This window comes from Danio aesculapii, chromosome 20, assembly GCF_903798145.1.
Source record: "Danio aesculapii chromosome 20, fDanAes4.1, whole genome shotgun sequence".
NCBI classification, from domain to species: Eukaryota; Metazoa; Chordata; class Actinopteri; order Cypriniformes; family Danionidae; genus Danio; species Danio aesculapii.
In genome coordinates, this window is record NC_079454.1 from 2,101,261 (window position 1) to 2,124,759 (window position 23,499).

The window sequence follows — 23,499 nt, forward strand, 5'->3', positions numbered from 1 at the left end:
ATAATAAATGATATCCTTTATATAAATAATTGACATTGGCCACACAATTTGTTAATTTTTGTTTTATCAATTTCAATCTTTAGCAATTTAATAGTGACCCAAGTAATATTTAATAGTTTTACACAGTACTATGTACTTTAATGTCGGGACAGATCCACACAATGCCGCTAGATGCCGCCACTAACTCGGTTCAGTGCTCTTGTGTCCACAGAATTAAAATTTTCCTTTAATTTAGTCGACTTTTTTATTCCACGTGCAGGGGCGCCGCTGGGGGGGGGGGAGTTAGGAAGATTCTAAGGGCCAATACATTTAGAGGGGACATTATCAAGGGCCCGCGCCAATTTCCCCCGCCCCGTTCTTCACTTGCAGCCGCAATACCAATATCCCAAAATGAGAGTTTCTAACACAATGTCTGGTGTATTAAGTAGGAGTGTGTCTTACAGGATGTTGTTAAGCCAGCTCACCTGCGTGGAGCACACTCATGTATCATACCGTTATTTACTGCATTGTTTGTATGCTTAACTAAAAAGATAGGTCTTTAATCTAGTTAGTAAATCTGAGCCTCGGACATTATCAGTTGCTAACAATATCTTCGCATGTTTTTAGTATGAATTAACATGTTGCTAGTGTATTTCTAGTATGAATTAGCATTCTCCCCATGTTGGTGTGGGTTTCCTCAGGGTGGGCTGGTTTCCCCCAGTCCAAATACATGTGGTATAAGAGAATTGGCTAAACTTTAGTGTATGAGTGTGAATGGAAGGTCATCCGCTGTGTTAAAACGTATGCTGGAATAGTTGGCGGTTCATTCCACGGTGGCAATCCCTAATAAGTGAGTAAGTTGGAAAATGAATGAATGAATTTGTGTGTTATGTGCTAGTGTATAAGCCCATGCATTAGGGAGATGTGAAACCGTGATTTAACTGAACACACTCAGAAGTTCACAGATTTATTGTTTTGTCGGAGAAATGACAGAACTGTAGTGATTATTAGAGTGACAATCCAAGAGAAGTAAACCTGCAGCTGAAAGAGTTCACAATCATTAAGGCAGATCTCTCACAGTTTATAAAGAAACATCCACATAATTCACTCTAGTTTACAACCACATATATTCATACTTCAATATAAAAATAACTCCTGCCAAGGCTCAAAATGTTGAACACACACACACACACACACACACACACACACACACACACCATTTTAAACTTCATCAGTGGTTAAAACCTGAGCTTTGTTCAGTAGTGTTACGCTGTCTTGTGTTTCTAATGGGTAAAGAAGTATTTCCAATAGAAAAATCACTGACAGTCACAGAAATCTGGCTCTAAGCAAGCAGCAAGTGTTTGACCATCACTGATATTTCAGTATTCTTTGTGCAAAATAGACGTGATCAATAAGCAAATATTGTATCCCCTCTGCTGAAACAGCGACTACTGCTGTCAAAACACACTTCCAGAACTAAAAGCCAACAGAGCTGAGCTTCATTTCACAGCAGGTTTGGACGCTTCAGGTTTTGGATGTCTTAGTTATTTCAGTAAATGATATATAATACAGAAGCTAAAGGTTTGAGCTTTGCTTGTGGAGTCTCGTATTCACAGTCAGCTTAAGCAGAAAGGATCCTTCATTATTTATCACAATCCTTCATTATATCGCCTCATTCACACACAGCAAAGGTGACTTCCTCACACTGCTTACTTCGTTTTAGTCTTGTTTCACATATCTAAAATTTCTTAAATCAAGAAGCATTTTCTAGGCAAGCAAATCATATCTGTTTTCAGGAATAATCTGCCAATTATAAGTGAGTTTTTCCTTAAAACAAGCAAATAGATCTGCCAATGAGGTGAGCAAAAGAATCTGCTCTTTCCTTCTGGCATAATATTACTTTGCTTACGCTATTAGCAGATTAGTTTGCTTGTTTTAAAGGGCACATAGGTTACCCCATTTTTCATATTTAATAGAAGTCTTTTGTGTCCCCAGAATGTCTCTGTCAAGTTTCAGCTCAAAACACTCATCAGATTATTGATTAGAGCTGTCTGAAGTGTCTCTATTATAGCTGGAAATAAGTTGTTGCTGTTTTTTTTGTACTGGCCCTTTAAGGCTAGTCCTCACCGCCCACCGTTCCCACGTGCCTGTTAGCAATCGTCGCCCTCGGCTGCCTCAGGAAGCAGATCTCACATAACGTGTGTGAGAAATACTACAGTAAGAACTTTAACAATCAGTATTTGATGCAGTTTTTGTGGAGATGAGTGACACACAATGTCATTACAAAGTTCACGCACACACACAGCAAGGACACAAACACATAGCGCACACACACACACACACACACACACACACACACACACAGCTCAGACACAAAGACACACACACACAGAGAGAGAGAGAGAGAGAGAGAGAGAGAGACAGCGCGTTAAGCTTTGCATGATTGCAAGATTTTTATGTGACAGGATACAGGTTAATCTCCACTGCTGTATGGAAATCTCTTATATTAATGTACAAAATAAACCTGATTTAACGTCCACAAACCGGGACTGAAGCGTCTTCCTTTATAATAGTTTAAAACACTTTAAACATGTGAAACTCACTCTTGATCAGGTTTGATGATGATTGATGATCCTAGCGAACTGAACACACCTTTTATTCCCAGCTGCTTTGCGCTCGTCCTCTCTTGATTATATGATTATACACGTGACTAGCGGGACATGTTAATACACGCACCTGTCAATCAATATTGGTGGGCGGGGGGACCGCTCTCCCATGTAAAGTTGCGGTCGGTTTGAAAACCGCTCCAATTGGTCCACCGTTTTTATGATGTTAAATTGAAAAAAAAAAGCACTGGGTGTGTTTATATCACCCCAATATGACAGTCTATACACCATACATGCACATATGTCTGTCCAAACAGCTTGAAAATAGGTGCCCTCTAAGGTAAAACTCACTTCATTTTGGCATATTATTTCCCTAAACAACCCAATACGTTTTGCTTGTCTAGAAAATGCTTCTTGATTTAAGAATTTTTAGATATTTGGACTAGAAACGAGACAAAAAATCTGAGTACAAAAAGCATCTTAAATTAAATAATAATAATAAAAAAATTTAATTATAAATAATAAACAAAAAGCTTTTCTTAGCTAGTTTTAGTCTTGTTTCTAGTCCAAATATCATTTGGCATATCCAAAAATCACCAAGCATTTACAGTAAAACATCATCTTGTTTTTAAAAATGTCACAATTATGTGAGTTTTTCCTTAAAACAAGCTAAATCATCATGTTTTCACGAGATTATTCAATGTTCACCGAAAGATTAGCAATGTGCGCTGGCAAAACAAACATTGTAAAGTTTGTTTTAAAGGGGCAGTTCACCCCAACATTTGAATTGACTCCTCATTTACTCATACACTGTAAATAATGCTGGCTTCCACTCAATTCCTTCATATTGTTCTAACACATATCGATTAAGTTAACTTAAAAGAGTTTTTACAAATATAAGTGGATTGAACATAAAACAATTAAGTTGTCCTCCCAAAAAAACCCTTGAGAATTGTTTGAACAAGCAGCAAAAGTCAATTTATGAGTGTACTCAAGATCTAAGCTGTCATGGTGGACGCAAAACAGCACTTGTGTGTTGCGCTGATGACTCTAATGGCAATGCATTGTGCTGCCCATAGTAAACACACAAGGCAAAGGTGAGCAAAGTCATTTTAGTCACGTGTCCTTGAAGCTCCATGTGATTACAGTTCCACCAATGTTTTTGGTTCCTTTCCTGGAGGAGGATGAGGGAGCTCTCCGATTTCATCTAAAATATCTTCATTTGTGGAGAATTGGAAAGACATGAGGGTAGTAATTAATAACACAATTGTCAGTTTTGAGTGAAACAACCCCCTTTGATTAATCGGTTACCAATTACCCTTAGGGATCTACATCCTCTCAGGCCTGTCCACCTGAACGGGTGTTTTCAAAAGCGCACTTTTTCACTGTTTGACCTACACTAAATTAGAGTATCGGGTCACTGTAACTGAAACTTTCTGAAACATCTGGCCAGGGTGCAGATTTCCTGAAACACTGGGGAGTAATGGACACTACAGCTGGAGGTTTCTCCTCATGATGTCAGCGTGTTCGCCGTTTCCTCATTTCTGATTGGCCAACACAGCTGGGCTCAAACCAAACGTTGAAGATGAGGCAGATTTCACACATTCGCAGCAAATGTATCGCATCGTTCGCCCCGCAGGACGGTAATCTGCCTCTGCTCTCACATTTGCATTGACTTGTATGCAATAGGGATGCAACGATTAACCGGTTTCACTATTAACCGCGCTTTAATTCGTAACGGCTAATTAATCGTGAAGGCTTCTCAACACTGTGTTTCTGCGTGGAACAAAACTGCTGCAACTAAACAAAGTTACGCCGACTGTGGGCTAGTTTAACCTTCCAAGCTTGTACAGCGATGCGAATACACACACGCACACTGGATTAAGTATGTTCACTAAGCCGTTCACTTATCAGGGCTCGAAATAGGCGCCTGAAATTTCATCTATGCGAGCTCAAAATATATTTAGGAGCATTTGTGTGAGAATTGTTGCCATGCGACTGGTTTTCACTGCATTAGCGGATTTAGGAGACATGCAGAATCATCTTTGCATCTGAAAGCAAGACGCAGCGCTCGGGAATAGTTTAAAACGGTTGTCATGTCAACTTTCTACAGTAAACCAAAGCCCGCAATGCTTGCCCCGCCTTCAACCTCTTCTGATTGGTGCACTGGAACTCAACATGAATGGATTGGTTAATATACTAAACTAGTCGTGTTGTGAAATGAATAAATGCAGAATAATCGTGAAACCGTGATTATTGCTCGGACTACAATCGCACAAACAAAATCTATAATCGCTGCATCCCTTGTCTGCTTTTTACTCTCTAAAATACTTCCGCATTTGGTTTGCACCCAACATAAAAGGCTTCTATCGCCCCCTATTGGTTCGGCATGCTCTTAACATGCAGCACAGTGCGTCTTTAGGTTTTCATGTGGACAGAGATTGTTCAAGCTCTTCCTAAACGCCGGTGTACGTGTGGACACGGCTTCACTGGCATTACAGTGTTCATTCAGGGCTGGAGTGGATTACGAGGCCCCAGTTTCGCTCCATCATGCTGAAATCGTCCTCCTGTTCGCCGCTGTCCACCGAGGTCTGCGTCAGGATCAGGTTGGGCAGGAGTGAAACCGCTTCAGTGTGGACCCCCGACTCGTCCTCCAGACCCAGCAAACCCATCAGAGGGATTTTCAGTTCTCTCGACTCTGGGCTCCAGTCCACAAATATCTGCGCCTCCTCTTCAATATGGTGGTCCTGCGGGTCTGCCGTGTGGCCTTGTGTCCTGTAATGGCTGACCTCGACTTGACTGTGGTCAAACTCAGCCGGGATGACGAAACCGTAATCTCCAGCCTCGCTGTGACGGTCTGCTAGAGGCTCAGAGTACAGACTCAGGGAATCTCCGTCCTGCAGATCTCCTGAAAGAGAAGCGGGTCCGGCCGGGGGCAGAGGCTGCTGCTGAGCGTAAGATCCAGCCGGCTGCGGGACTGCATTCACAGGCTCCTCTGAAGAGTCTTCAATAGAGAACGGCAGGGGCAGAGCAGGACGCAGCGCTGTGGATTCATCCAGCTTGATGTTGAAGATGATTGTCTGAGGAACCTCGGGTTTGAACGTTTGAAGCTTTTCACTCATTTGAACCAGCTGCTGAAATGACAAAAGTGCAGCGTCAACATTCTTCTGTCATGGAACTGAGATTTCCTCTGAATTTTGACCACTGGCTTGTGAGATGCAATGAGCTTCAGTCATTTGGGAAAAATTAGATTTACAATAACTGCCAATTCTAAGGTGTTGCTTAGTGGTTTCTAGGATGTTCTGAATGGTTGCTAGGGTATTCTGACTGGTTGCTTAGGTGTTCCTAGGCGGTTGCAAGGGTGTTCTGAGTGGTTGCTAAGGAGTTGCTAGGGTGTTCTGATTGGTTGCTAAGGTGTTGCTAGGTGGTTGCTAAGGTGTTCTGATTGGTTACTAGGTGGTTGCTAATGTTGCTAGGTGGTTGCTGGGGTGTTCTGAGTGGTTGCTAAGGTGTTGCTTTGTGGTTGCTAAGGTGTTTCGATTGGTTGCTAAGCGGTCGTTAAAGCATTGCTAGGGTGTTGCTAGGCAGTTGCTAATGTGTACTAGGTCATTGCTAAGGTGTTGCTAGGGTGCTTTGAGTGATTGCCAGGCGGTTACTAAGGCGTTGTTAGGGTGTTCCAAGTGGTTGCTAGGGCATTGTTAGGGTGTTCTGAGTGGTTGCTGTGTTGCTAGGCAGTTGATAGGGTGTTTTGAGTGTTGCTAAGGCATTGCTAGGTGGTTGCTAGGGTGTTAGGTGGTTGCTTATGTTTTGCAAGGTGGTAGCTAGGGTGTTCTGATAGGTTGTTAGGTGGTTGCTAAGGTGTTGTGCGGTTGCTAAGGTGTTCTAGGTCATAACTAAGGTGTTCTAGGTCATAACTAAGGTGTTGCTAGGTGGTTGCTAAGGCGTTGCTAGACGGTTGCTATGTCGTTGCTAGGTGGTTGCTAGGGTGTTCTGAGTGGTTCTGTGGTGGCAGATTCTGTCTGGGCCTAGTAATCAGTTTTCTGAATGCTGCGGTTGTTTGGTGTGTGTGTGTGTGTGTGTGTGTGTGTACAGGTGTATATGCTATACAGGGACTTAAATTTGCATGATGACATGGGTATGACCAAGATGTACTGTATTAAGCTGGTTTACGGGGACACACCTTGTGTCCCTATAATCAAAATGCTTAAAGATTGTTTAATGAGGTCTTTTGACAATCAAATTTGTCTGTGCTGGTTGGGTTTAGGGTAAGGGTTAAAGTAAAGCCATATAATAAGAGGTCTTTACTGTATAAAGTACATTACGCCTGTGAAGTGTCCCTGTAAACCGTGTGTGTGTGTGTGTGTGTGCACTGCTCTTACTGTGCTCTTGGGCAGTTTCTGTCTGTGGTCAGTGATGTAGCAGCGGATGAGAGCCCCGAGCACAGCCATCACACACAGACAGAGGGCAGACGGCAGCACACCGCCCAGCATGGCAGCCAGCAGCTGATCTCTGAACGGGTCTGCAGCAGAACACAAAAGCAGAATGCTTTCAGTAATTAGAGTCAGGAGGAGCATCCCTGAGGGGGGAAAACTTACAAAAGTGTTACAAATTAAAGGTGTAACAGGTAGGGCACCCAGTGGTTGGACTAGGTATTGCAGACCAAATTTAAAATATGCGAGAGGGATTTTTTTCACCCAGCCCCTCTTCCACACACATGTAGGTTGCCAGATTGACGGCACAAAAAGGAGCATGTCTGATGATCGAGCATTACACCACATGCTGCTTAGCTAATATGTATGTTTGCAATATTCGTCTTATTTTTTTAATAAAAAAACAACCTCATGTGGATTTTTCTGATTATGAATATACATCTGATTTCAGAAAAATGCATTCGTGTGAACGAGGCCTCATAAACTGCCTCATTAGCCGCATTTCCACTGTCGGGCCAGTGCGAGCCAGGGCTTTTATTGGGCCAGGCCAAACGGCCGGAAGCTTGAGCAGTGAGGCCAAAATCATGTCGCATTTCTACTATCGCGCTAGTTGCTCGCAGCGCGTCACGCAAACCCCGCCCCCAGAACGTCTGACGAATCAAACGTCACACAACCCGCCCACTTCTGCGGGAATCAGGCAGATAAAGCACACCACTGCATCATAACGAAACGATTAAAATGAAGACAACCGAAACAAACGAATGACACGTGACCGTACAGCGTTACATCACATGTCTATCCGCATGATAGTGGAAACGCCGCAGCTAATGTTTGCAGATGCAGCCATTAAGACCACGTTTACACCAAGCGGCAACCTCCCGCTCTCCCTCGGGAAGCCAATACGGAAGTAACTGAAACTGCAATTTATCAAAACTCCGCTAGTCGTGGCTCCATAATAGAGCAAATTGCAATTGAGCCCACTGTTAGAATGGCCAACTTTACAGCAGAAAAAAAGGTGTTTACAGCCTGGTACAAAGAACGATTTTGGTTCATATAGCTATTATTACACTCCATGACAACTGTGAGGGGGTGAATTTTTTTATAACTCATCCATTTCCTTTATATTAGGTTATATTAAGTTTGCATAATTAAGGGCGTGGCCACTTGAGTGACAGCTAGGTCTCGCTGGTCGCCGTCACTTCACCTCAGCTGAATCCGGCAGATTAGCCACTGATCTCGGCATATTCATTGTATTTTTGTGTTGTTTTATGTGGCTTTATACAGTCAGCTGCCTTTTGGACTTATTTCTTACAATTATCAGATGATATGGGATGCTGTGTGCACTTAATTGTGCTCACAAACCATTCACGTGGCCTCCGTTTCCCATGTGAGTAAAGTTATATACTTATACACCATCTCTATAAATGCATTTGTTTTATTTAAGATCATTTATCATTTATAATGTTCTTTAGACCCGTAAAGCACTCCAGAATCTGACAGATTGATTAGCTGTAGGCTCTAGAACAGTCATCTGAAGCGTTATCATACAGTGTTATGCTGGAGTTCATCAATAGTCTTGCATTTACTAACACATACTATATCTGAAGTGTTTGGAAGTATTTCGGGTTTTCCTCCTGTAGAAAAACGTCATAAGAACAATGTTTAGTGGCTCAGTGTATTACTACAGTGTTTTTAAAAGTCTAAACACTTTATTGATATAGTGTACAGCCAAGCACATGTGGTCAGAACACAAACGAGTCGCAGGTAATGAAGTATCAAGCGTTTCTCCCAAAGTAAAGTCTGTCTGCCAGGTCTAAGCAAAGTGCTAGCAGGTGTCTGTAGCTCCGCTCACTCTCCGCCTCTTTGCCCTTGTTTGGTATCCCGCCGTGGGTGCGATGACGCGCGAACAAAATGGCTACAGTTGGCCGCGCCTACTTGTAGCTTCTTTTGCAGTGTTCAGAAACCTATGGGTGACGTCACGGATACTCCGTCCATATATTTTACAGTCTATGGTTTACACTGATGCAGTTTTCGTTTTAAAACGGTGATTTAGAATGAAAACGATCTGCGTTTCACCTAGCGTTTCTGAACAGATCTCCGTCCACGCATAATGTTTATTCAGTGTTTATATTCATTTCAGTAATGTTATTCCATAATATGTACATGTGTATTTATGTACAACACAGTTTGTACAGTAACATTTTCAGCTTTGTAGTAGATTTATGATATGACAGACTTGCTTTGTTTACCAAATTGGATTTGCATTGCATACCTTTATTTTAAGGTTAATATATATATATATATAATTATTGTTTTTTTTATTTTTTTTATTTTTAAACAAAATTAAGTGCAGAAAGAGCAAACAAAAATGCAGATTTCTCTTTCTGTGCAGAAATTATATATATATATATATATATATATATATATATATATATCTGTGGTGTTATGCGAAATTTCTAACTTCTAACAATCTAATTAGAAACACTTGTTTGGCAAACAGGGGTGGCGTGGTGGTGCAGTGGGTAGTGCTGTCACCTCATTGCAAGAAGGTCGCTAGTTCCAGCCTCGGCTAGGTCAGTTGGTGTTTCTGTGTGGAGTTTGCATGTTCTCCCTGTGTTGGCGTGGGTTTCCTCAGGGTGCTCCGGTTTCCCCCACAGTCCAAACACATGCGCTATAGGTGAATTGATTAGCTTAATTGGTAGTGTATGAGTGTGTGTGTGTGTGTGTCTGGAAATGAATGGGTATGGGTGTTTCCCGGTACTGGGTTGCAGCTGGAAGGGCATCGCTGTATAAAACATATGCTGGAATAGTTGGCAGTTCATTCCGCTGTGGCGACCCCTGTTAAATAAGGGAGTAAGCCCTTGAATGAATGAATGAATGTTTGGTAAACTGTTTGGCAAGTCTCTTGTGTAATAAATCTACTAAAAAGACAGAAAATATTAATTATAAACTGTATTGTAAATAAGTAATACAGACATTTGCATATTAGTTAATAAAATGACTGATATCATCATATAAAGAGACTCAATGGTGAGCTCAAAAATCAGTGTGTTGTGGATTCTGTGTGGGTCTGCTTATAGCTAAAGCTTTTTTAGCTTGAGGGCTTGCGTGCAACAGGGCGCAGCAGTTTACACATTAACACCCAACACACACATGAAGACTGTAAACCAGCTCTCAGGCATGAGGAAGTCCAGCTCAGAGCACGCTGGGAAAACACCGTCACCGATGATAAGAATTTGAAGGTTTCCTCGACCTGTCATGTCCCTCATGCTGATCAAACCGGTTGGATGTGAAAGTGAAAGCACAGGAATGCTTCTTGAGCTGATGAAGATGATTATGGCGGTACCTTTGGGTGTGTGGACGCACTGCTTTTCACTGGGTATGTAGGACAGTGGGAGAGACTCCGATTGGGCTTGAGCGACCACACAGAACTGCGTGGAAAACTCCAGCTCGCCCAGACTTAAGCTCCCATTGGTCAGCCGGAAGACATCCTGGAAGAAATGGACAGAAATGGATCATTTTACAGCTCACACTTTATTTTTTAGGTTCAATAGCAATAGCAGTTACCTTGAGACTTGTCTCCATAAGCTACTAATTTGCCCATTATGGCAAGAAACACATTATGCTTTTTTTACAAGATGTACTTTGACGAGTGTGTGTGTGTGTGTGTGTGTGTGTGTGTGTGTGTGAAGTTTCAGCTCAAAACACCACACCAATAATGTTTTCTAACTATCTGAAACTGACCCTTTTAGTCTTTGATCCTAATTGTGGTGTTTTGGTGACTGTCGCTTTAAATGCAAATGAGATTGAGCTCTTTTCAGAAGAGGGAGGAGCTACAGACGTCTGTCTCAGCACAGTGGCAGATTTAAAAACAAGACTAACTTCCTATGCTAATGAGGGAGGGATGGTCACTAGTGGGCGGGGCTTTCCCCTCTGATGACACGTACATAGAGAATGTCAATCAAAGTGTTTGTTTTTATCAAGTCTGATTATAAACGAATACAATTAATACGTTTACTATTATAAGCTGGTAATATTCGAACACTACTGACACACAACTGTTTAAATTTTGTATAAGAGTTGACCCTTTAAAGTCAGTGTGGACAGGACGTTTCTGCGGATATTTAATTCCAGATGAAACAGAATATTGAGTAGGGGGTGGGGCTTTCCTTTTGAGCTCCACCCCTCACTCACAGCAAACTAACGTTTGGAGGGGGTGTGGTTTAGCATATTTCACCCAATCAGAGTCAGAGAAGTGCTGCTGTTCCAAAGTGGAAGCACATGGGCAGATATTGATTAGTGCTGGGCAAAGAGTAATCGCACCCAAAATAAAAGTTTGTTTTGATATAATATACACTCAGCGGCCACTTTATTAGGTACAGCTGTCCAAATGCTCGTTAACGCAAATTTCTAATTAGCCAATCACATGGCAGCAACTCAGTGCATGTAGACATGGTGAAGACGGTCTGCTGCTGTTCAAAATGGGGAAGAAAGGGGATTTAAGTGACTTTGAACGTGGCATGGTTGTTGATGCCAGACGGGCTGCTCTGAGTATTTCAGAAACTGCTGATCTACTGGGATTTTCACACACAACCATCTCTAGGGTTTACAGAGAATGGTCTGGAAAAGAGGAAATATCCAGTGAGCGGCAGTTCTGTAGGCGCAAATGTCTTGTTGATGCCAGAGGTCAGGAGAATGGCCAGACTGGTTCCAGCTGATAAAAAGGCAACCATACCTGCCGGAACACTCCCTCCTGGAAAACTCCTGGAGTTCCACCAACCCCCCCTAACCCACTCCTCAGCTTTTTGGTACAGTCCGGCCTGAAACCTGGTGCATGTTCGCGCACCAAACCCAACGTGCAACCATCCCCATACCCCATCATCCGCCATGCCCCCACCCTCGCTCTTCAGTTCGCACACCAACACCCCCCGAATGAATGAACCGACAACTGAAAATAAACTGAAATTCATGAAATGCAAAAATATTCTTGAAATAAAACTGCTAAACTATGATCCTTTGCTCTTAATAAATGTATAAAGTAATAAATGAATGAATAAAGAGTAAAGCAAGCGGTGCTCACTGTGCGATTGCTCCTGCTGTTGAAGACAGACACCTTATAGATCATGTTTGGGATGATCCTCCAGAGCGACTTCTCCTTCGTCATCCTCTTCGTCCTCCACCTGAACGGGCCCTTCAGAGTGATATCCATGTGGTTTTGCCGCACGGTCACATCCACCAGCGGCGCTCCCAGAATCGCTGCACAACACACATCCACCAATCATTCACTACATTCACTGTACAATCATTCACAGTCGTTCAGCACATGCTTTTATCCAAAGCGACTCACACACACACTGCAAAAACTCCTCATCTAGTTTATTTCTAGCCAAAGCATCTTGTTTTAAGAATAAAATACGCTCACACTTTATATTAAGTGGCCTTAACTACTATGTACTTACATCAAAAAATAAACGCAATGTACTTCCTGTGTTCATAATGTATTGCAGGACACTTGTGGTGCTCTGAGGTGGGATACAGGTAGGGTTAGGGACAGGTTTGGTAGGTTTAAGAGGAAGTTAAGATGTAAAACATGCTAAACAGTGTAATTACACATGTAATTACAAGCAGGTATATAAACGATCATAAGCACAAGTAACGAATGATTGATTTAAGTGTGAGCACATATCAGTTGAGGCCACTTTATATAAAGTGGGACATAAAATAATATGCAAGATCAGATGGTGTGAGATTATTACGATTATTTCTCTTTTTTTCCCCAACACAGGCTCATTCTGATTATGTACCCCTGTATACATTTCTGGAGAGTGCCAAATACGTCCCACGAGCTATGTTTTTTAGCAGTTTTTATTTTCATGTATTCACCAGAGGATGCTGTGTATGCTTTTTCAGACCTCAAATTTCTCTCATGAGTGCCATTCACGCCTGCTCTTCTCACTTAAATTTACCAGAGGCCGCTGTCGACTGACTGAATGATAATCCCACTCACTCCCTTCCCTAAACCCTACCGACAGTGTTTTGAAAAGCAATCCAGAAAAAGAAAAGTCCTCGCGGCAGCCTCATTTTTACCACGTTTTCAGATTTAGCCACATTCTCACCCTGTTGTTTACTTGATAAATTTTTTTGGCTTTTGTTTTACCTGCTGTCTGGAACCGTTCTTTGCTTGACTCAAACCCCTTTGTCAAGATCAACTTTGCGTCTAAATCCTACAACGTATGCGGTGAGCCGCTGGACAAACTAGTAACAGCGGAAAAGCCATCCATACAGAAGTAGGCATCCAGCAGTTAGCTGGTAATCGTGAAAAAGAATGGCATCATACCGCCTGTAGCATTCATTTTAAAGACGTAACGCAGCCATACATTCCTCTGGCTACATAATTCGTGATCTCCAGAAATGTATACAGGGCTATTCCGCACTCGTTAGTAAAACATGTTAGGTAGGTATTATAGCTGCAAATTTGACTTAGCTATTATCAGAGACAGCATATAAGAAAAGCTTTTGTTTTGTATTTATTTTTAAATGTTATGGAGGGGCGTAGCGGACATTTTAAAAGTGGGGGGGACGGCTGTATGAGATCATACGTTCATATAATTATTAATCACCTGTTTCTAAATGGTCTGTCTCTAAAAGTGAGGGGGACGTATCCCCCCCGTCCCCCCTGGTTGCTACGCCCCTGTTGTTATGACTTGTTTTAGGTTTGCCCATGAAAAAAGCTCAATCACTTTTATTCTTGTTTTTGTTTTGTGACAAAACGTATTCATTATGTTTTGTTGGCATTGTCTTCAGTATATTTTGAGAAGCAACAAATAATAATTTTGCATTGTAGCTACTGTCAAGTTTTAATTTAAATAAATATGAACAATATGCAAGTATTATTTTAAAAATATTTCCCAAGTGATATTTATGTATGCATATGTGCATATTTGTGTTTATACAACAGTTCTGTCTGATTCTCGAATCTGATTGGCTGATAGCCAAGCGATATTCTGCCATATCAGCACTCCTACAGCCTCTTCACTCTTGTGTATTACTCCGCCCACATGGAGTGACAACAGATCAATAAACTCATTACAGTTTGACAAATATTGCAGCTGTTGGACAACATGATGTACTTTTGAGGCTTTTGAATGCAGTTTATTTATAAAGATAGTGGCCATTTTAAGTATTAATAATTTCTGAGATACAGTCATCATGAGCAGAGCAAAGACGGTTGATGCTCTGCCACAAAATGGCGACAGAGACCACATAATAAGTCCTTAGAGGAGAAAAACTCACCTTAATTTCAAACTTCAGCTGATCAAATCATTATCAAACAGGTAAGTGACACTCTAAGTTGATCCCTCTCTTTTGTATGTTGTAGTGCTGTATTTATACCACAGTAATCTGCTAGTGTTTGCTTTGCTTTGGCTTTTTATATGGGTTAATTATTGTGATCTCTCGATTGCAACAGAGAAATGCTGGGAAATCTCTGTAGACTGATGGCATTTCATGCTGTTCAGCCTTATAATCTTAAAATGTGAGCAAAATCAGCTGTTTTATCATCACTTTAGACATTACGCTAGAGAATCATTCAAATACTAGCTCTAAAGTGACCTTGGTGAATTAGCAAGTTTCTGCTGTTCTGACGTTAGCTGCAGATGTGAATGAATGGCGGAAGTAGTTCCTCATATAGAAGGATATTTGAGACTCTCCATGTTTGATTCTCTTTTTTCTATACACGTTTATGCCGTCGAACTGTTATGTTATGTATATGAACGCAATATCCCACACAAAGACATGAGACATTATAAATCATGACTCATGATTCATGAAGAATCTCCTTCAGTTTAAAGGTTGGGCAACTCTTCAGGATTATTAAGCAAATATTTACTATATGCGATTAACTGATGTGGTTTAAGCATTTGTGTTTAAAGCATAATGTGACAAATGACCCCCAATTACTCATTTACTTCCTTATAAACTCAAATCCATGGATTTACAGCTTGTGATACAAGATTATGTCTTTGTTTAACGCATTTCTGTTGTGAGCTCAGATTTCACTCTGTTGACTGTAGTGAAGCATGTGTGAACACAACTGAAAAGCAGAGGATTAGCAACACTTCCTTTAACATAACACACAGACAGCCACCAAATAAACTGGTCACACTTTACAAGTTGCATTAGTTCATGTACTTACTAACATGATCGAATAATGAGCAATATGTTTATTATTACAGTATTTATTCATGTATTTAGTCGTTTATTGTTAGTGCATGTTCACACGGTGCATTAACTACACTGTAAAAAATGCTGGGTTCCACACAATTGATTAGTGTTGGGACAACATAAAGGAATTAGGTAGCTTATTAACTTTTTACAAATTTAAGTGGATTGAACATAAAACAATTAAGTTGTCCCCCAAAAAACTCAAGAATTGTGTAGTTTCAGCTCATTTTAAATAAGTTGTTTAAACAAACAGCATTTCTTTGAGTGCAATGTCAACAAGCATGAGTTTGGATTATAATAACACCTTAATAAACGGTTGAACAACGATTAATAAATGCTGTTCATCATTAGTTGATGTTGGTAAATACGTTAACTAATGAAACCTTATTGTAAAGTGTGAACAATAAACCTCAACAAGGCCATCTGAACCCCAGTGTTTATTCTGTGATAATAACAGAGCAGCTGTGCGTTATCTTATATATTACATGGAAAATCTGATTTGAGTTTGAATCGTTTTATTGTTTTATTACACACACAAGAGAGTGTGCAGGAAAACTGAATTGATCTACTTGATCAGAGGTGTTTATTTTGCAGTAATGACTGCATGTTATCTCACATATCGCATGACTACTCATTAAATAAATAAATATGCCAACAGAAAACACTAGTTTTAAGTAAGATGTACAAGCAAGGACGTTGAAAATATTTTTGGCAAAGGGCAAATGAGGGAGGGACTTAATTCTGTGAATCAGATTTTGATGTGGGCGTGGCTCTCTAGATTATGCAGATGAGGTTGAGGGGCGGAGCCACCAGATATAAAGCTACCATAAATGAATGCCGTGCCTGTTTGTTGCATAATATTCCATGTGCTGTTTTATTATAGGAAGTGTTATTACTGTCATCAACAAAGGTTGTGTATTTCTAGCATGAAAATGAGTGAACAATCATTAACTAACTCACAGTTGATACATGTGTATGTACAGTTAGTGTTAGGGGTATCATCTGAATTCCAAATACCCGTACAGCTTTACTGTAGACATTTCCTTGAGCGAGAATGACGTCGACTGAAACTTTCTGTCGTACACCACGCCCACCAAAAGGGTACCCTTGTTAGTGGAAACGCAAGCCTGATAAAGGTGACCCGTACCACTCAGTGGAAACGGGCCATTAGGTACCTTTTAACAGTGGAAGCTATTGTTTAAAATGTGTTTTTAAAAAAATCTCTTTAAAAAAGCAGCACTTGGGAAATATTTGAGAAATAACTGTTCAACTGTATGTATAATCATAGGGTGCGTCCTAATCAGCACCCTTGTTCACTAGTCAGTGCACTGATTAGGGCGTCAGCTATTTTATGTGCAGTCTCAATCGCAAAATTCTTCAAGTGCATTGTTTCTGCACTAAAATGTCCCACAATACACTGTGAAAATAAGGGTGCATCGATACGGACTGTATATGTGCCCTTAAAGGAAGTTGGGAAGTGTGAAATGAGAATCACGTTATCCAAATCATCAAACATCTATAAGATATCTAAAAAGAATCTGTTATTCATTTATTTTTACCATAAACAAACATTGCTAGACAGGTTGGGAACAATCTAGCACACATTTAGAATTGTTTTAGAGGTTGAAATGTTGCTGGAAAATGAAACAATCAAATTATTTAGCTATAAATTACTTTTTAAAACGTAGTAAAAGTAATATATGTGAATGATTAGTTCTGCTGTTGTTTATAAACTCCAGTTTTGATGATGTGTAATGAGGATGTTCTCATGTCACATTCAGTATGTCCTAATGTGTAGTGAGCCAAGCTCATCAGTGCCCTTACTAGTGTGCCAATTAGTGTACATGAAATACTGATGAATGATTTCGAGAGCTGGGGTGCTGATTAGTTACTACACTAGGAATTAGCAAGGTAAAGACTGAAAGTGTGAAAGCAGGTTAACTGTGGTGTTCTTCCAGCAGTCACTCACTGTCTGACAGCGGTCTGAATCTGCTGACGCTCTCGCTCCAGACGGACTGCCCGTGTTTGCTGGCAGCACGGACTCTTGCGAAGTACTCATCCCGCAGGTCAAACGTCTCCTGAGACACGTCGCATTCAGTCTGAGAGACGGAGACGCACTGATCCACCGGCCTCCATCTCACCTGCTCAGCTATCTTCTCATCCGCATCCCCGTAACTGCAGGAAAACAGCATTGATATTGAGTTTATTCGTTCATTCATTTTCCTTCAGCTTAGTCTCCATTTCAAAAGGTCACCACAGTGGAATGAACCGCCAACTATTCCAGCATATGTTTTACAAGTTGGCATCTAAAATATGTACTGTAGGTGTGCCTCCAGGAACAGGGTTGGGAACCTCTGCTCTAAAGAGCTGAAGAATGTGTGTTTGCTGAGACCATGAGTGTGTTTTATTTCTCACTCACATGGCGTACTCCACAGTGTAGACGGTGTCGCTGGGAGATCCGTCTCCTGCCGTCCACTTCACCACGTTCCTCAAACTCTCCGAGTAGATGTGGACGTCTCGCGGCTCAGGCGGTCCATCAGCAGATGATGCTGTTGGGTTAACAGAGCAACATACAGTTCAAGACTACATTATCAGCTCTCCTGTGAACATGTTATTCTTTTTCACATACATCCTTTTCAACATATTTGTCGTTTTAATAACTATTTTCGTTTATCTTTGACATGATGACGGTTTATAATATTATACTAGATCATTTTCAGGATACTAGTATTCAGCTTAAAGTGGTTTACTAGGTTAATTAGGTTAACTAGGCAAGTTAAAGTAATGAGGCAATGCAGGCTCATTCTGAAAACGTTCCCACGTATACATTTCTGGAGAGTGCGAATTATGTAGCCAGAGCAACATGTGGCAGCATTTTGTCTTAAAACGGTATGACTCCGCAGACGGCTTTTGTTTCTTTTCATGCTACCAGCTGACTGCCTACCTCCATGTGGACTGCTTTTTCGCTGTTATCAGTTTGCCCAGTAGCTCACTACGTACGTTGGCAAACTTGAGACGCAGAGAGAAGTTAATTGTGACGACAGGGTTCGACTCCGACAAAGATCGGTTCCAGAAAGCAGGTAAGACAAAAGGCAAAAAATATAATAAACAAGTAAATAACAGTGTAAGAATGTAGTAGGATCTGATAACGTGGTAAACATCAGACGGCCATGAGGACTATTCTTTTTCTGGATTGCTTTTCAAAACACTGTCAGTTGTGTTTAGGGAAGGCTGCGGCATTGGTTGGTCATTCAGTCCGTCGACAGTGGCCTCTGATAGATTCCCGCGAGAGAAATTTGAGATCTGAAATGATTTACACCGCGGAAAATGTATGCAGGGGTACTAATCAATAATGAGCCTGGGTGGTAATTAGGCAAGTCATTGGACAACAGTGGTTTATTCTGTAGACAAAAATCTTAATGGGGCTAACAGACATCACAAGTTTCCCGGAAGTTCTTGTCATTCAAATGCATGGAGACTCTCGGATGCCAGCAAACGAATGATAATCTCCCAGAAATTGCGCGTCTCCCACCCGGTCGTTAAATACGTCGCGTACCCCTCTCCAAATCCCTCCCAGCTCTTCATCTACGCCGCGCACCATCTCTATCACACCCCAGCCCATCCACCAAGCCACCGCCCCACTCTTCAGCTACATCGCGCACTTTCCCCGCAAATCATCTCTGTCTCCCCCCGGAAATGACCGTTCCCAACTTGGGATGTCTTGGATAATAATATTGAAAATTTGTCAAGAACATGCTTTTATCAGATGCATAATTTAAGCTGATGCAGAACTGGACCATGCAACACGAGCACGACCCAAAACATATCAGCAAATCAACCAAGGACTGCCTGAAAACTAAGAAACGGAGAGTCCTGGAATGGCCAAGTCAAAGCCCAGACTTTAATCCTATTGAGATGCTGCGGGGTGACTCGATGGCTACTTTCTTACAATGCTGTTACTGATGTTTCTGTCTGTATGCTCGTAATGGAGTGCAATATTGCTTATTACTTATTGCTTATCAATACTTATTTCTCTCTATATATATTATTTATTACACATTGTATTATTGTGTAATGTCAAAAAATTAAAAATTAAATGTCAATTAAAATGAAAATTGAAATTAAAATGTCAATAAAAGTCACTTTGTTAAACTGTAGAGTTGAATTTTCAACATCATAATTCAACAGCGCACAGATCAACATACCAAAATGCAATTCACAATGGCCAATAAACCTAAAACACTTGTTAATCACAATATACGCAAACTGTTCATTAGCAGATATTTTTTACAGTGCGAGTTTGTATATTTACGCACACACCCCACATTGGCATGTGAATCTTCACTTAATGGATTATCTCCAGTTTTCAGAGCTTCAGCAGGAAGTGCAGCGTTCAGATCAAGCATTGTTGAAATAAATCAGATTTTTTAAAACCACAGGAAGAGGCACAACAGGGCTTACAGGTGAAACTGCTTCCTGTTGTTACTCAACATCAGGTTAAAAGAGATAAAACGGAATATATTTATGACTTAAAAATGATGATGCAGTACGAAATCAAAAATAAACAAATAAACAAAAACTGTGAAATAATTTGCTTAATTTAAAACTCTAAAATAATTTTACGATTAAATCTAAAATAAAAATGAACAAACAAACAAAACAAATCCTGTGAAATGTATTTTTTATTTCATTTTAAAATAAAAATGAACAAAAACTACACAATAGTTATTGTGAGAAGCTCTTTAGAAATAAGCTTAAATTTAATGAAATTTTATATTTGCAAATAAACAAATATTGTGAAATTATTTAAAATTAAAAGCCTTAAATTATTTTACAATTACCTTAAAATAAACAATAAAATAAAGAAATAAAAAACTTTAAATTAATCATAATAAAACATAAAGTTGCATTAAAATTATCTTGGCAGAAGCTTTTAACCAAAGAATCTTATAAAGTAATAATCTAATAAAAACATGTTTATAATATGATCATTATTATTATAAAAATAGAAATGAGAGAAATTTTAGAGTTGGAAGATCATATTATGCATTTTACTAAAACTTTACAATATTGTTGTATTAGTTAATGTATATACGTTTAATAACACAAACAATGAACAACACATATAATACTTTGTTAATTCATCTTTGTTAATGTTAATTAATGGCATTGATGTTGTTAATCAGCGTTAACTCACAGTGCATTAACTTATGTTAAAATTCAAAACTGGATTTTATTAATTAGTAAATGTTTCATTATTAATAAATGAAGCACAAATTCAAGTATTGTTCATTATTAGCTCATGTTTGTAATAAATGAACCCTTATTGTAAAGTGTGAGATGTATTTTAAAGAAAAACAACTAATATATAAGTGACTGTGTTAAAGTCATTTCTATGTAAATATCCATAAATACAGAATAGATAAAAGTATGTTGGTATTAGAATTATTAGTTAGTATTCAATAGAGCAATTTTAAGACAATAAAAATTGTCTTGAGGAACCCAATTGTTATTATGTAATGAAAGACCAAGCTAATCTTTCTAAATTTTACCATTATTGCTTTATAAACCCCTTTAAAAAGCACTTTATGATCAAATTCACAACATAAACCACAGCAAAAGTGGAAGAATCAAGCAGAAAGGAGCATTACTACTAAAGTCAGACTGTAAAAACATGCCAATTGATATATGAACACATGATTTATTGAGAAAACACGTTCTGAAAAAAATCTGATTAGTGCTATCATATGGATATTGTTGGAATACTGGAATAAGTCTAAATGACCGTATAAAAACTTCACTGAAAAAACATGATGTCTGCAAAATTGTTGCAAACAAATATCTGTAAACATATGTGTGTTAAATTTAAACAAACCAAAATTAAATTTAGTCATGTTCAACTTAATTTATTTGTTTAAGTTCAGCCCAAATAAATTGTTTACAACCACTTCACTAAAAAGTAAGTCCAATCTTTAAATAACTTTTTTTCAGTGTTGCACGAGTATATTTGTGGCAGTAATCAAAAGTACTTTGTATGGGTTAAAATTATCTAGTCAAATATCATTTTAATATTGAGTAAACAACGTGTTCTATTAAAATATTTAGTAAATTTCCTACTGTAAATATGTATTAAACGCGTTTTCCTCTATGGTTAGTTTCCCTTTAAAGCCTCAGACTCGAGATTTGTTTCTCAGTTAAATATTGTCTAATAATAAACAGTAATACAACAGTCAATTCAGCTTTCAGTTGACGTTAGACTCTCTCAGTATATAAAATACACTGATTATGTGGACAAGGGTCTCATTTCTGCATATTTAATAATCATATAACACCTTTAATAATATTTTAATAACTGTTATGAACGTATCAGACACATTTACATATTTTCCAACGGCGCTCTCAGACTGGAGAATGAGAATAAACAGATTTACCTGACAGTGCTCTGAGGAGAAAGCACAGACAGATCGATAAAACTACATCCATCGCTGAAGTGCTGACATTCTGCCGGGTTTTCGCTGGTTTTTGTAGTTGTGTTTTCTGCTCTACATGAGGCTGGAGAAGTTTTTAACACACCGCAGTCTCTCAAAGTTCATCTTCATCTGCTCAGGTGATTGCGAACTGAACTGAAGTGCGCTGCTGGGCGGCACGTGACCTTGCTGGAGCCAATCAGTGAAGCGGATACGCAACGCCAACGCCACCTAATTAATATTCATCAGCCCAAACAGCGATTTATTTTAATTTTATATATCTTACATTATGAATAATAAACGTGTATATGGTTTCTCCATCAGGTAATTCGCAGTTAGCTGTAGAAGTGCAGTATTATTTTTGTAAACAACATCAATTCTAGGCTACAGTTCTGACAAACCAAATGAATTCATTCATTCATTTTATTTTCAGCTTAGTCCCTTTATTAATCCGGGGTCACCTCAGTGGAATGAACCGCCAACTTATCCAGCACATGTTTTACGCAGCGGGTGCCCTTCCCAGCCGCAACCCATCACTGGGAAACATCACTCATAAACTACGAACAATTTGGCTACCCAATTCACCACGTGTTTTTGGACTTGTGTGGGAAACCGGAACACCCAGAGGAAACCCACGGGGAGAACATGCAAACTCCACACAGAAACGCTAACTGACCCAGTCGAGGCTCAAACCAGCGACCTTCTTGCTGTGAGGTAAACGTGCTACCCAACTGCGCCACCCCCAAACCAAATGAATATTAAATGAAAGTTTACATGTTACATTTCAGATATAATTCGTAAAAAAATAGCAACAGCATAAATATAACGCCAATTAATTAATATTTATATAAAAACAGGCTAATATTAATTATTCAAATATTAAAATATTTTATTGCTACACACTACTCAACAATATCTTACATTCTGAATAATAAACGTCTTGTTATTGTTTCTCTCGATATAGTTAGCAGTAGCAGTACGGCATGGTTTTCATTGTACAGCATAGGAAGACAACCAAAAAAAGTCAATAAATGATCAATTTAAGTTTTTATTTCAGATATAATACGCAAAATGATTTAGCAACAACATAATATACCCAAAATATAAGTGGGTCATTATCACTATAAAGTGCCTTTGAGACATAAAAATAAAAAAAAGGGAGATTTTTGATTAAAACACATGGTCTTAAGTAGACCTTAGGCTGTAAGAAATGAATGTTGGTCAAGCTCCTGCTCTTTTTTTTTTTTATTTTTTTTATAAATAATCTACAAGCAGAAAAACAGTAAACAAACCTCAAATTGTGTCAACCCTGTCATGGACAAATTTAAAGTATAGTATATGTTATAGTAATATAAAGTAATATATAGTAATATAAAGTATATTTTCATTGCAGTGTGATTATAAAATGTCTATTTTCAGAAAGGTGATGTGTCCCTTTACCAACCCAACTTTATAGATTATGGAGATGGTCTATTTATATTAATGAAATAATGGACAAAACATTTATTCCCCAATAAAATCTGCAATCATTACACGTTCTTTTCAAAATATAACCCAGGATCTATAATATTGTGTCAAACTTTCTAACAATATTAACTGGCCCTTATTGGTTATTTAAGAATTCACACAAGATGTTTTGCTGAGGTTATAAATAACTTGTTTATTTTCATAAAAAACAGGATGACAGGGTAGACATTGGCATCACAGGGTGGACAAAGGCTTTATTTAGTGAACTAAATATGGAGGAACTTTCATAAAAGCAACAAGAAATACTCAATCATTCATTCATTTTCT

The 23,499-nt window shown here is 39.2% G+C and overlaps 1 protein-coding gene across 2 annotated transcripts; it reads right to left on the minus strand.

Moving 5' to 3' along the window:
• Positions 1-930: 930 nt before the first annotated feature.
• Positions 931-21,824, minus strand: il20ra (interleukin 20 receptor, alpha). 2 transcript variants are annotated; one of them, XM_056481134.1, is made up of 7 exons: positions 21,670-21,824; positions 17,658-17,787; positions 17,208-17,413; positions 12,096-12,271; positions 10,362-10,506; positions 6,965-7,104; positions 931-5,716 (listed from the first exon to the last, which is right to left on the minus strand). In XM_056481134.1, the coding sequence occupies exons 1-7, from the start codon at positions 21,719-21,721 to the stop codon at positions 5,090-5,092; spliced, it is 1,476 nt and encodes a 491-aa protein (XP_056337109.1). In that variant the 5' UTR covers positions 21,722-21,824; the 3' UTR covers positions 931-5,089. The 2 variants fall into 2 exon arrangements, with proteins under 2 accessions (XP_056337109.1, XP_056337108.1); XM_056481133.1 differs by having other exon boundaries at positions 931-5,719.
• Positions 21,825-23,499: the final 1,675 nt, after the last annotated feature.